General features: G+C 38.7%; 1 protein-coding gene across 9 annotated transcripts in view; it reads right to left on the bottom strand.

Moving 5' to 3' along the window:
* The window catches only part of uvssa (UV-stimulated scaffold protein A), a 104,657-nt gene that overhangs the window by 2,019 nt on the left and 87,195 nt on the right, over positions 1 to 15,443 (bottom strand). For 8 of the 9 annotated variants that reach the window (XM_088344084.1, XM_088344082.1, XM_088344081.1 and 5 more), the window contains 5 exons: positions 14,381 to 14,579; positions 11,034 to 11,162; positions 9,470 to 9,653; positions 6,482 to 6,587; positions 29 to 203 (listed from right to left, as the gene is read on the bottom strand). In XM_088344084.1, the coding sequence (XP_088200210.1) occupies positions 29 to 203; positions 6,482 to 6,587; positions 9,470 to 9,653; positions 11,034 to 11,162; positions 14,381 to 14,579 (793 nt within the window). The remainder of the gene's footprint in view (positions 1 to 28; positions 204 to 6,481; positions 6,588 to 9,469; positions 9,654 to 11,033; positions 11,163 to 14,380; positions 14,580 to 15,443) is intronic. The other variant, XM_088344085.1, reaches the window with a different exon arrangement.

Below are 15,443 nucleotides of genomic sequence, written 5' to 3'. Positions count from 1 at the left end.
AAAACTGAGCTTTGCTATAAAGATGTACTTGTTGAAAATGCGCTTCTCAAGCCGTGCCCGTGATGTGTTGGCATTGTCCTTGAGATTGCTGAGGTTGGGGTATTTCTTCTTCTTTCTTTCATTGCGCCCATCAAATCTGTCAGAACCCAGGTTTTGGCCCGATTGACTCTCTATGTCTCGGACAAGCACTGCATCAAACAAGTCTACCAAACACACAAATGAGAAGGAGATAAACACAGAGACTGACACACTAGATATGTATATAGGGTTTGTATGGGTGCTTGAAATCCTTAAAAATGCTTGAATTTTGACACCTTAACGTTCTTCCTGTAAAATTCACCTAAAATCCGAATCCAAAATGTACCAAAAGTAGAATTAATGCAGTTCTTTAACTATTTGTAGAATATATGTTTTGGTCTCTTTTGAAAAGTAAGACTCTGAAGTTTCGTCCCAGACTGAAATATTTACATTGCTACTAACTTTAGGTAATCAGAGTTGGATTGGAACCCACAGAAATGTAGGTTTTTTATTCTAGCCTGAATTTTCTGGGGAGGGGGGATTAAATGCCTGCAATTGAATGTAGCATGGGCATCTTAGCTGAAAACGGGTGTGACAATAGCTTGAAGCCTTACCTGGTACCTTGTCACGATTGATCACACTCTGAAATACTAAACATTGTAATTTACATATTTTTCTAAGGGTAGGTTTAGGTGTTTCCAAAAGTGGCCATTTGGAGACGAAAAGTTTACAACACTAAAGCCTTTGCAAATGTGTATTATACTTAAGCCAATTTTTCTAGACATTGTGAAAAAGGTGTAAATGAATCACGGATTGCCTTGCACAAGTTATTTTTGACTTTCATTTGAATCCCCCACCAAAATGGGGTTATGTTGGAATTTGCATTGGCTAACCAATGTGTCAATCATAATTCAATTTGGTAACTACTGGCTGAATATTGTATATTATAAACTACAGGAAGTGATCTTCCATTTGTCAAACAAGCCCGTATATGTTAATACTGTCTCCGGACCATGAAAAAAAAGCCTGCTATAGGCCTATAGTGTCATCAATCGAAAGGTCAGGATTAAAGGAAATACCGTAAATAATCTGACAAGTCTGTTTATTTGTAATTGGGAATTATGGGGCAAAGCAGATAGCTAGCAACAAGCAATGTCCTCTAGCAATGGGCTGGTGTATCCTGTCAGTTAAACAGTGGAGTGTACAAGTCAATATCTTCTCCAGAACAAACTGCGATGCACAGCGATAGGTAGTATTTTAGCCGCTCATTACTTGAAAAGAAATTCATAAATTAAATCGGACTACGACGAAAGTGAGAAGAGTGCAAAGAAATGCTGAGCGCCACTAGGTGATCCGTGGATTGTTATAGGGGCCGGTAAGAGACAGAGGCAGTGTGGAGGGACAGAAAGAGTGAGGCTGCAGGTCCGGCTTACTGCTTCAGCTAGGCTACGTAACAACTCACTTAAGCCACCCTTTTTGAGGCCTGTATCTCACCAACGCCAGACCCATTCACCATAAAAAAGATGACCTGGAGCTACATGCGTGGGAAACCTCTACATTCGGGACTATTAATCACCACGGAGACCTGGCTCATCCCAGGATTCCCAATGCCAGCGTGCGGCTAGTCGGCCGCTCTTTACATCGCTTTCTGAGACTAAAAGGAGACCAACACTTTTGTTGTATATTAGTATCTTGACAATACAGAACATTCATTCAACTGCAACTCTGTGTTCTTTTATTTCATTTGTAGATCAATAACTGTTATTTTGTTACTGTCTTGCATATTATGTTTTATTGATATCTAATACATACATAAATGTTTTTTGGAATGCAGCCCCCACCAAGAACAAGCACTTACTGTATTCTATTTTTTACAATTTGACCTTGTTTTGTAACACTACTTTTTAGTACTACTATGTGCCACAATCTTTCTCATAAGATCTTTTTATAAGATAACTCAACACTGTTCAGGAGTATCACTTTTAGTTTGTGAACATCGTATTACACCAAGTGGTTAGAAAAAACCTCATCATTTCACAATGCCCAGTTTTTACTCATTTGTCACACAAACAACAATTAGGCTAGGCTGATCATTGTTGTATTTGATTCAATGCAGCTAAAATGAGGACTAATATCTAGTAATGATAAAAATTGAGTTATATTGGCTGGTAAATTATTGTTCAACATAACCACTGTACAACATACTTTCAACGTAATACACTGGAATCGCCACAGACTCCGCAGTGTTATGTCGCAAGTGACGCTAGCAAAGCAAAAGAGCGGTGCGAGGAATCAAATGGACTGAACCATTTTAAGGCATTGGACGCTGGATAGTTTACATTTTGGTTTGGTTTTACCTTTTACATTTTTAAGACCGTTCTAAGTGTTGTTTAGATGAAAGTAAAATCAACAGTAACCAGCTTAAGTCACTTCACGTAACAACTAGCGCGTCTGCCTAGCTCAAGATGAATACTTCAGTCGTTTAGTAATTGACAGAACTCCTTTAACACACAAATTTCATAAGATGGTTGTTTATATTGCAAGTTTTAGTGTCTTGAGTATTTTTCTGTAGGATGCTAAAAAATATAGGATTTTTTTCTTTGTTAATTTTATTTGCTGGGTAAAACTAGTGCGTGGTACTTCTTTGTGTCACAGATCAGATGCGTTTCATAAATGGAGGCATCGCTTGGATCCTTTTTTGAATTGTGGTCATTTAAAATTGTCTTACCATCAAAATGTGATAAAAATAAAATAAGACATCCACTATAAACCTTTTGATAAAAAAAAATATTTGCAAAAATTGAGATATTGGTGTAGTGGGGAAGGACTAAAAGCAGGTAATGCATTCCTGATCGTAGTCCGATTGCACAAAAATAGCAGAAATAGACAAAGTCCTACAAATTATATTTTTTCTGACCAATGCGGCCTGCGACTCAAACAGATTGAAGACGTCTGCTCTAAAGAAAAGTGTATTTGGTTTGGTTAATCTTGTTTGAGATGCAAAGTTATTGTTTTTTCATTTTAGGAATTGATTTGAGCACCAGAAACGTAAAAGTTTAAAGTAGTATTGGAAAAATCGCCCCAAAAAGCCCATACCTACACGGTACTGGATTTTATTTTAGTAAAATATTAGTTAATATTTTGTATTGTTATTATTTCAATTATCACTTTTACTTAAGTAATATTATTTTAAGGTAACTACTTTTGAGTACAATTATATGATACATTATTTTCCATAAATTTCAGCACGGCCTGCTCTCCATCAAACGGATTGAGTTGTGCCAAAAAAAAAAAAAAATAAAGCATTTTATATTGTTTTAGAAGTGTGTTGTTATCTGCGGCTGTCAGGACCAAGAGTCGAAGATGAATATAAATTAAAAAAAGACAAAAAGACAAAAGAATGTGAAAAGACAATAAACTTGCGTATCTTATATCAATGTTGCAGCAGTGTCTGCTTCTCTTTCAACACTCTTTATCCATCCCAGATGGGCTCTTTGTGTTTGTTTGCATTAGTTTGTGTCTTAGTAAGGGCCAGACCACAGACCACACACATGACAACAAACTTACAGTATCATAAGTGCAATTCAGATTTTAGCTGATTACCATTGATTTAAGTACAGAGACACTGCAACGTATTGTGGTAACGCTATCATTTATTTTCCTTTTCCACCAAATACTATTTCTCAAAAGACAATACTACTAACATGTTTCTGTATTTAGTTATTGGAAGAATTCAAATTACATTTTCAAAGTGGTTCTTTTTTTGTCCAGCCTTTTTTATGTTTTTGGTTACACGTGTTACATAGCTTTGAAAAGAAGCACAGAGCATCTGTTCGCAAGCCTTTAAACTGAGACTAGTATGCTCTTTATTTATATTTAGCTCTAGGAAAGCAGTTTTTATTCAGGGTTCATACAACCTTTCAATGGCCGAATTCAACAACCTTTTAAGGGCTTTCAAAGTCAATTTTCCAATTTTTTCAGTACCATTAAAAGAAGAAATCCTGCGCCAATCAATGGGTCAATGGGCTGCTATAAACGAACATGAATTCTGCCATTCTGCTTCAACAATGCATGCAGTTTGGCTACGTAACACTTGTTTACAAACACAGAAGGGGCTCCATAGGTGTTGGGTAATAATTTACTTCAATACAGAAGACACATAAAGACAGTGCTGTATGTATAGAGAGCAGAAAACTTTTGACTAATTCTATTGATATTGATTGCTCCGAAGCAGAGTGTGTTAAAACTTTCAATCTTAGGGACTGAGGATCTTTTGCTTTGTTTTAGGAAATGTAATTTATAAATTTTGCGTGTTTTTCAGAGGATCTGTGTCAAAATTGATTAAAACTGTAAATGTTTTTTTTTCATTTTATTATTTGTTTATCGCACTGATGAGTAAATATTTATAATTTCTATTTTATAGCATTTTTAGGGAATTTGTGTAGTTGTTCTACTTTAAATATGTTCAGTGTGTAAAAATCTTAAATTGTTTAGTATGTCACATTTTTTAATAGATCTGTGAATATATCAAATTTCATGTTTTTTTTTTAGGGATCTCGTGCAAAACATATGAAATTACTAATTAGGAAACAATTTGGTTCATAATGTTTTATTATTTTTGATATCATTAAAAAAAAATCTGAAGAGCTGTTTGTTAGCCGAACTCTAGCCTGTTTTCTAAAATAACCTGTCCTCCTGAGGGCCACCGGTAGTGGCCGGTGAGGCTTAACATGACAAAGTCATAACGCCAAGCCAGAAGAGCAGTTGTGTTGGCTTGGTATTCATGCACTTTTTAAATTTTTTCTTCATGGACTGCGTGGTCTATAGATTCAGACTGCCAAGAAACATGGCAATGGCAACTATTTTCACTTACTTCACTTAAAATTCAAGCATTTTTCTGACCTTGAAAACACGACATTAAAATTCAAGCATTTTTAGGGATTTCAAGCACCCGTACTAACCCTGGTAATAGGATGGGTACACTTTGACAAACCTGGGTGCCATTTGCAAACAATATCACATAAAATCTTAGAACTATTTGGAGACACCAATAAATGTAGCATGCATCTTTTTGAAGTGAGGGAGAAAAATTGAGTACCCAGAGAAACCCTACACAGGCTTGGATGAAAACACGAAGGATGTTTGCAATGGAGTGAAACAAAGGATTTCACAAGTGTCAGGTAGACTTGCCACCCAGTCTTCGCACTAAGGTAGGGCAGATAGATGCAAATATTGAACTCATCAATACTGAGCGAGTACTTGGATCAGATTAATACTACTTTCTTAAGACCGTCTTCCATTTTTAACCATCACAATAATAAAGTTTGTGTGCGGTAAAGTTTTAAATAACTTAAACTTTTCAAATTCAACCGATATGTGGTTTGTCTTTATTTGAAGTACTGTTTTTTCCCAAAATATTGTGCAATAAAAGGTACCATATTTTCCGAACTATTAGGCACGCCTGATTATAAGATAAACCTTCAGAAATACACCCTTGTGAAAGATTTTCATTATATTTAAGGCACATCCAACTATAAGGCACATGAGATTAAAACTGAAAAAATGGGTATTTCATAGAACATACATATTAGGGAATCTGGTGTCACAACTATAATGATTGATTAGTTCATAAATGGTAACCGCATGTGAAAGCATTTCATTGTAATTGGGCCTTTTTGGATTGAATAACTGAATGAACTGCTCTATAAAGGGGCGCCGGATTATAGGGCACACTTTTAAATGTATGGCTAATTTGGGTTTTTTTGGTGCACCGTATAGTCCGGAAAATACGGTATTTTATTTGTTCTGTTATTATACACTATTTGTATTTTCGTTACATTGCTGATTTTTGGGGTTTGCCTACCTTGACTTTTGTTCTAAAACAGTTGTTGCCATTGAAGTATTTTTTGTCCTCTTATAGGTTTGTACATCATACTGTTTACACTAGTTGCACTCTGAATTCATTTTCAAAATATTGTGACAACGAAGGTATGATAGTTGTCATGGTTATCCTGTTATATTTGTATTTTTTGTTATATTGCTGCTTTTTCGGTTAGACTGTCTTAAAACAGTAGCAATACAAATGTTTATATTCCAGTTATAAATCAAATTTTCTAGAATACTGCCATCTTAACTAATCACTGATGAGCTATTTTGAGAACCCGTCCATATGCTTCTCCATTATTCTTAAGAGCTACCGGTGTCAGGACCAAATTGGTCACCCCTGATCTATCTCAGAAATAACAACAAAAGAAGCTGTAAAATACAAGTATGAAGTGTTCACTCCCAGTTATACAGTACGTGATAGATAATACACAAACTGATAGCACATTCGGGGTTTTTTGCCAATGTTGAAGGACAAACAATTGAGATGAATAAATTTGATAGTTATTTTTGAAACCTTTTGTTGTTTTTTTATGGTTATTTTTCATTGCAATCTGCAATTGTCTATACCTGTACTCACCCTGTTTCTTAGTCTTTCTTCTGTTTTCTTCCCCTCTCAGACGGTCCTCCACTTTGCAGGGCTGACCTGCCTCATCTCTTGGAACAATACGACCGTGAAAAGGACACTAAGAAACAATGTGTTGAATAAAAGATAAGAAGTTAACTAACAACTTGACACATACTGTCACCTTTTGGTCTCTAATTGGCACAGCGTAACTGATGATGCAATGAAAGTTTTAGACCAATTTACATTCACTATCAGAATAATGCAAGAAAAACGTATATTCAACATTTTCATTTCTGCAATCGCACATTGGCTGACCTATCTTCCATTTAAACAGTGCAAAGGCCCACAATGAATGTTTGTGCTTACACAGAAAACACCTGGTTAGAGTACCCATCTATTTTAGAGTCCATGGAGGATGTGCTGGAAAGCGCTCCACCTGGGGGACTATCGGCCCCTCTTATCCATACCTGAGTGATGTTTGACTTCTTTGCTTGTCACGGCTTGTTCTCACTAACACCATGTTCAAATACTATGTTGTCTATACGTGCATTTGTCACTTACACACTAGGACAAAGTTCGATGATTGTCTTTGTGGTAGTTAGACTTGTGGTCACATATTGTGGATACATGGATGAAGAGAGGGCCGGAGCAATTGATTGATCTCCACCTTGTGGTGAGTTGTGTCCCATTGTGGGGTAAATGCCGGTCTGACCTGACAGACCCAAGCCTGTTGCGAGGGTGTGTTATGAACGCCTAGCAGAACTTTCCTGTAAGAAAGATTTTCTATCCCCATGTCCCAAGGAGGCAGGGTACATTGAGTTTTAATGGACCATGTTCCGTCCATTGTCCTTTGTCTAGGCGGCTGATTGAAACTGTGGCTGTAAGTCGGTGCATGCTGTGGTGGGAAACCCCGGACCCTTGGTGGACACTGGCAGTAAGGGATGCTATCAAGCTAAATAAGGCAGCTAGCAGGTATCAGTTAGTAAAGCGGAATGTCGCTTTGGTGGTCACCGACGCAAAAATTCAGGCATGGGACACATTTGGCAAGGCAATGGAAGGCGACTTCTAGATGGCTTTGAGGTAATTCTGGTCCACCATCCAGAGTCTTTGGGGGGAAAGTGATGCGTCATTGATATTGTGTATAGTGGAGTATAGCAGGACTCCCTAAAACAGTGGGCAGAATACATAAAATACCTCCTCAATTTCACCGATACATCTTCCACGGAGTACTGAGGTGGTTTAAAAACCTCCTACCCGCCACCCCTGGGCCTTAAATGAAGCTGGATGTTGTGGCCGTGTAAAGTTTGACACACCTCTGCAGCATTACGTGGAATAGGGGGTAGTATCTCTGGATTGACACAATGGGGAGAACACATTCTTTGGTCCCCTCTTTCTCAAAATTGGGACCGAAGAATGCGCTAAGGGGACTAAAGGTCTAAATTGGCAGCTCCCTGTTTGGCTGCGGCTGCATCGGCTCGATACAGTTACTGTAACTGTACGGGTCAGGTGTATCGACATTTCGTTCTGTGTGCGTGGTTACAAATGATGACAATAAAAGTAAATTATATTCTTCTATTATATTCTAATGGGTGATCATAATTCTCAGCCTCCCTGGTAAGATCTATTCGGGGGTACTAGAGAAAAGGGTCAGTCGAAAAGTTGAATCTCAGATTCAGGAGGAGCAGTGTGGTTTTCGTGCGGGTTGTGGAACAGTTGACCAGCTCTATACCCTCTGCAGGGTCCTCGAGGGTGCATAGGAGTTTGCCCAACAAGTCTACATGTGCTTTTGGGACTGGGAAAAGGCATTCAACTGTTTCTTTCAGTGAACCCAGTGAGGGGTGCCTCAAGAATATGGGTTACCAGACACTCTTATCTAGAGTGTTCACCCTCTGTATGACCAGGGGCTGAGTTTGGTCTTATAGCTAGCAGCAAGTTGGATTCATTTCCACTGGCAGTTGGACTCTGCAAAAACTGTCAAATGCCAAAGATTCTGTTCATAACCTTTATGGACAGAATTCCTAGGTATAACATTGGCGTGAAAGGGGACCAGTTTGGGAACCACAGCATTGCACCTCTGATTTTTGCTCATAATGTGGTTTTGTAGGCTTCTTCGAGCCAATCCTCATTGCAACAATTTGCAGCCTAGTGTGAAGTGGCACAGACAGATCAGCCTAGCGTGAGCTGTCAAATGAAGCCTATACCGGTCCAATGAGGTGAAGAAAGAGTTGAACCGAAAGGAAAAGCTCTCTGTTTACAGGTTAATATGTTCCTGCCAACACCTTTTTTCACGAACTGTGATTCTTGGCCGAAATAACAAGATCCTGGATACAATCGGCTTAAATTACTTTTCTTTGAAGGGTGTCTGGGCTCTGCCATAGAGATAGGGTAATTCGGGGAGTATCAGTGCAGAACTGCTACTTCTCTGCATTCTGAGCAGCCGGTTTAGGTGGCTTGGGCATTTGGCAAGGATTGGGAGGTGTTCTGGGCTTGTACCACCAGCAAAAGGACACAGGTACCAACCAGGACAACCTGGAGAGACAAAGTTTCTATGCCAGCCTGGGAACGCTTCTGGATCCTGTCAGATGAGCAATGACGAAGTGGCAGGGGAAAGGAAGTGGGCTTTCCTGCTGAAGCTGCTGCAAGCTTGACTTGACTCCGGATAAGTGCAAGTAAAATAAATCAAAATTGAGCCCTCAGAGTTACATCAACTTTGCATCCACTGATCATCTTTGAGGTTTCTGCAGCTTAATTGGAGTTGACATGGTTTGTAGGGTACCAACTGTATATATGAGGTCCCACAGTTGACAGTACATGCATAAACAAGCACGAAGTCATATGAATTGCCTGTAGACCTCCTGGCCAGAATGCTGCTGGGTGGGTGGGGTTAGGTTTGTTGCGGCAGCTGGTCGCAACTGTCCCTTGATTCGGTATCCCTCACTAGGTATTGTTCCATGAATAGCCATTATTAGATTAATTTAGACATTGATATGTATAGTTCACCTTCAATCGATCCTGTCTTTTACACATCGTCCCATTGCCCAATGGTGCATTACAATAATGGCTGACAGGAATGAACTGTCCGGGGAAAGAGATGTATCTACATTGGCCCTCAGCTTTCAGATCTTTGTTTTCCACCTCTTTTTCCATATCAGCCATAGCCCAGAATTGATGTTGGCAGGCTGATCTGTGGGGAAAAAAGGACATTTTTATGTAGACACAAAAATATGGCCGTTCAGACATCCAGATCATTCTAAATATCTGTATTATTTTCTGTAATTATAGTGATCAATGTTAGAGGTTCATATTTTTTTGATCCGTTACACACAACTGAAGCGGTTCATGCCTTTCATTATTTTAATTTTGAAGATTTGGGCAACAAAGGAAGCGAAAAACCTAGAAATCTTGACCCCTAAAGAGAAAAGTGTTTTGTATACTAAAAAAGGAAACCTTCAAATAAGGATTTCCAGTTATGCATTCAATAGTTGGTTGCAGAATTGACTGCTCCAATGTGGTGTGGACGAAAGCTATATGCCTGTGCACTGCTAAGATATTATGGAGGCCCTGGATGATTTGATAACACCATAAAATAATCCATAGCGTTGGATCCTGTGATTCAAATTCCTCCTAAAACATCCCATTGATTCTCTATGGGGTTCGGGTCAGGGGAGTTGACATACCAATTATATAAACAAGTTACCAGGGGTTTTGGCACTGTGAGCAGGTGCCAGGTTGAGCTGAAAATGTCATCTTCATCCCCTTAAATATTTTCAGCAAATGGAAGCATTAAGTGCTCCAAAATATCTTGATAGCTTGATGCATTGACACTGCCCTTTTTAAAATAGTGGATATTCAACAGCAGCTGACATGGCACTCCATGAATGTAGCTACTTGACATTAGGCTTTTGGGCATGTCCTCCCTAGTATCCCTACAGACTCTGGCACCTTGCTTTTTGAATGACGTGCAAAATCAGCTTCCATGCCAAAAAAAGTACTTTGGACCACTGAGCAACAGTCCAGTTGCCCGGACTCCTCTGCCGTTTCTAGTTTAAAAGTGGCTTAAGATTGGGAATGCAGCCCATTTACTCCACATGTTTGTGCAGTGTGTCTCTGGAAAATTATATTCCCGACTCAGTCCAATCCCCTGATGTCTAGAATCAGCGCTTCATCGCTCAAAATCCCTCGTCATCTCTTATGGTTTTGCAGCATTTTCTGACACTTTTTCTTCCCTCATTCTTCCAACTGAAGTGCCTTGGTACAACACTTTGAACAGCTCTATCTCACAGGAATGTTATTCTGTGTCTTACCCTCTGCTCAAGAGTGTCAATGTTATACCCATGAAGGCGGTTTTGAGTATTGAACCAGGTCAGGAGATTCAAAAAGCCTTTTTGGCAAAGTAATTTTAAATCAGCAAAAGGATAAAACAACTTCAGTTGTTTGCAATGAAATCACAATATGGGAAAGTCCAAGGTTTATCATCACATTATTCACAATAATAAACTTTATACCAATATGCTAGCCATTTCGAAGAACCTGTATTTTTTTGTACAAGTTCCAGGTATATTACTTTGTGATCTTGCCGGTGTTGGGCTGCTCCTGGCCCCAGTAGTACAAATCCAAACCAAATGGAACTACCGGAGCTTTCAAAGTTGTTTGGTCTATGTTGGAATTAGGGGAACTTGGTTCAGAAGAGCCACTGAAAGAGCATATATGATTTCATACAATCATGATAAAAATATCACAAGAAAATTTCAATTCATGGACATCACAGCATGACATTAACATGTACACCTCTGGGACAAAAAAACTGCTCTGTAAAAGAAAAAGGTTCATATTTGATAAATGGATCAACAATATTTATATGGTGACACATTTCAAAAGCAAATTCAGTTGTATTTATTTAACTTTAAAAAACATTATCAACCTTTTATTCTCAAAAAAAAAAAACAACGCACCAATGTATTGTATTTGTCCAGTTCACAAGTTCCTTGGTCCAGGGCTGCGGTCATGATCTCCTACAATGGTCATTGCGGTTTTCTAGTAAATTTAATTTCTATCTGGCATGATGTTTTAGTGGTTGACCTAACTTCTAATAATTACAACCTGGCAAAAACAGTAACAAGATAGTAATAACATAAGTTGTTCTTTTGGAATTGCATATCAAATTGGAAACCCTTTGTGCTTATCAGTAAGAAAAAAAGGCTCTCAGCTTCAAAAAGGTTGGTGAACCCTGGTATAGAGCGTTAACAATAGAATTGTATTGGATTAATATTTTGGTGAATAACTAAGGGTGGTTTCAGAATACGGATACATAGCTATTTATCGATATGATCAATTACTTTCCCCTCATAATGGAAGCTAGAGCTCTTGTTGGTGATAGGAAGAAGTGGAGAGGTGTTGTGAAAGGATAGTGGGATTCTGGACGCGTTCTTAAGGATGGGCTGGGCACCCATATGATGCAGCAGGGGTAAACCAGTGAAAGCTGTCGGGCCCTGCTGTTGAACAAAAGAGTGTGTTGTGTCACCCTGACCCGAGTGACATGGCCTCTTTCTGGTGTCCCATCTCATCTGGAGGGACAAAAGCATGACCAACTTAGGTGCCTAGGTGTCTAACTTGTTTGGGTGTTTGGGCAATTGGGTTGGCCATGGTCCAAAAATGTTTGTGTGTGTTTTTTGGTATTTATTTTTTTCCCTTTTATTTTCTTTGTTATTGTATGTGTTTGTCTTGCTGTCGGTCACCCCTCTTGAGGGATATGACCATGGTAGATAGATAGATAGATAGATAGACTTTCCCCTCGCGAGCTATTCGATGACATACCATCTGCCATTGGTCATTGCTATGGTAGAGAGTAGCATCAAAAGGAGACAGTGTTTTTGTTAGCGCCAAGAGGGATAGCGAGACATCTTCAAATACTACATGGGCACCAATAGTCATGGGGTAAAAAAACAAACAAAAATGAACTACGCCTCGTGAGACGAGAATAGAAACTCATAGAATAAATCAATAAATATTTTAAGAACACCTCTTGATATAGGGATTTTATAAACTGCAATCATTGATCATATCAATTAGCATCCTTTGAGTTCATTTACCATCTAATCTATCCATCATGACCAAAAGTAGGTAGTAACATTTACTTGAGTAAGTTTTGGGAAATTTTCTACTTCTAGGAGTATTTTTAAATCCCACTACTTTTACTTGAGTAAATTTGTGAAGAAAAAAACTGTACTCTTACTCCGCTACATTAGGCAACATTGAAGTCGTTACTTAATTCCTTAATGAATCCCCTTCACGTAAGTACGCGTCTGTCTGTCTCCACTAAAGCAGATTTATTTTGACACAGAACTTCGCCAGACTACCATGTTTAACTAATCAAACGTAGCAGCCTCGACACATGACCATGAAACAGATCGAAAATGTCGCTTAGCAAAACAGACTATGAAAACACAGAATAGGAGGAGCACCCCTCACATCAAAAGCATGTTCCCCTTAATAAGCGTGCTATGCGAAACACAGCTGGTGAAAAACGTATTCGTAATTTATTCACAGCTGGTGTTTCGCATAGCACCATTTTTATGCAATGTCTCCTTTGTTCGAGTTCATAGGCTAGCTTGTTGTTCAGCTTGCAGAGCCTGTTAAGTATTGGGGCTTTAAATGGGCGACTTGGAGCTACAAGTTCTTAATCTATTTATTTGATTTATAGTATTTCTATTATATTGTTTATTAAAGCACTTGAATTGACGTTGATTATTTTAATCTTCTTTATATTATGGCATGCATTTTTTTGTCGATTGGATGGACTTTGATAATTTGATGATCTGATTGGTTGTTTTAAAAAACTCAATTGTCAGGACCAGAACCGAATCAGGACCCAATTGTGTAACGTTTACCACAAGTTTTATTGCAACAAAGAGTAAGGGCTGCGCCCACAATCCGCCAAATGAGCGGGCACAGGGGATTCACATCGGTAATCATGACATCAATAAATACGACGATGCTTCAGTTACTCAATTCTTGAGTAATTTTTTCACTATTTTTTACTTTTACTCAAGTAAGTATTTGGACGACAACTTTTACTTCTATTTGAGTATTAATATTATGATGTTACAGCACTTTTACTTGAGTACAATTTTTGGCTACTCTACCCACCTCTGATCATGACATATGGGTTGAAGTTGACCATTCTTCCAACTTAATGGCTAGAAACGGGAGAATTTAGGTGTGATTCATCCTTCACTTTATCCACAGGCGGTGATCCTTGCTTTTAAAGTAACAGTTGCACAGTTTAGAGACCAGGGGCGTCGTTGGTGTCATGCTCTTTTCGGACATCTTCAACATCTTACCTAATGTTTACTCTTATGTGTACTGTAATGCTAATTGTAATTCACCCTGGTCAATCCTGGAAGGGGGATTACCACATGTGAGGTCCTTTCTCAAGGTTTCTCTTTTTTCCTCACACTGAGGTTTTTGAGTTGTTCCTTGCCCGCATGCTGGTTTAAGATCTGGTAATTGTGTAATTTTGTAATTGTAATCCTGTGCAGTCCTTTGAGACATTTTTGTGATTAAGGGCTATATAAATAAATGTGACTTGACTTGACACAGCCCAACAGGCAATTACTCCCACATGTACGAACTGAACTGACTTTAATTCAAACGCACCGCCTCAAAAACCTGATTAACTCTGAAAAATCTCACGATAACCCCCTCCAAAAACGTTTTCTTGGATCGCCACAATTAACATAGGTTCACCATTTTCTTATTTCAAAATAGCAAATTTCGTCAGAAGGTCACAGATTTACATGCCTAATGAGCACTGAAGCTCTTAGGTAGATTATTCTATTCACATGCATCTAGTAAATTATGAAATAAATCGATGGATTATATCGATTATATCTAGGTCAAAATTTTGTTAACCTGGATGAGGCCGTCAGTGAAAAGCCCTTTTGAAGAACGTGGAAAGATGCAGCAGCACAAGTTGGATCCCGCTCTGCTTCTCTGAGCCTCTTAACTCTTCTGTAGTAGGATGGCGAAAATTGTTGAAGAGTAGATGATCCAGCAACACAGGGTTTAGCAACACCCGGTAGTGAGGTCTGAGTGCAAGTACGACTAAAACCTGGTAGAAAAACAGCAAGTTTGTGAATAGGGCATGGAAATGGCTGAGAAAGTTAAATATCACTTCGCGTAGCCAATCAAATTTCTGCCTCAAGGTGTGGTGGTATTGGAGAGTTTATGAAACTGAGTAGACGCCAAATTAAAAAGACCAGCAAACTTAATGCAGTTCTCCTCTGATCCCAAATTTCAACCAATATCTGACAAAGTTGAACCCCTGCGGCCCTGTGTTAGCCGCAATAGCATCGCTGCGAACTAAGGGGGATACAATACGGTCTGATGTGTGCCACACTTTATCAACAGTATTTTTTTAGGTCCCATCTACCATCAGAAGAGTCTGAAAGCAATGCATAGAAATTTGTATTTTAGAAATGCAGAACGTTTTAGCTAAAAAGTGATTTGAAAGAGCAAAGAGGTATGCCTCGGATCACTGTGACAACATTAATAGCTTAAACGCGACAGTATAGCTCTTGTCAACGTGGCCAAACAAGATTGAATGTTAAGTGAGGACCTCAGGTCGTGCTCCTAACAGAAGAATTTATTGATTTAATGGATATGAGGCATCGATAGCAGATGCTCGGGCCACCTCAACTTCCTCTTCTTGATGCGGATGAGGAGCGGCTCTTCAAGGAGTAGCTCTCAGATGACTTAGCTTTTCACTCTATCTCAAAGGGAGAGCTTTTAAGTATATTTGGGATTATTTACTCTATGTGTGTTATGTTAGTGCCAATGTGTTGTCTTCAGCCTGGGCGAGTTGTCGAAATTGACATGTTATGTCGGAATTTTACTTCTGATTTTATTTATATGGATACCAGGCAATAAAATGTTCCTTTTTTATGTTAGCTCAGGATATTTTTAATTTTGGGAG

Source organism: Urocampus carinirostris, chromosome 9, assembly GCF_059441175.1.
Source record: "Urocampus carinirostris isolate Australia breed hairy pipefish chromosome 9, RoL_Ucar_1.0, whole genome shotgun sequence".
NCBI lineage: Eukaryota > Metazoa > Chordata > Actinopteri > Syngnathiformes > Syngnathidae > Urocampus > Urocampus carinirostris.
Note: the sequence above shows the minus strand (reverse complement) of the source record. Positions and strands in the feature narration are given on the sequence as shown.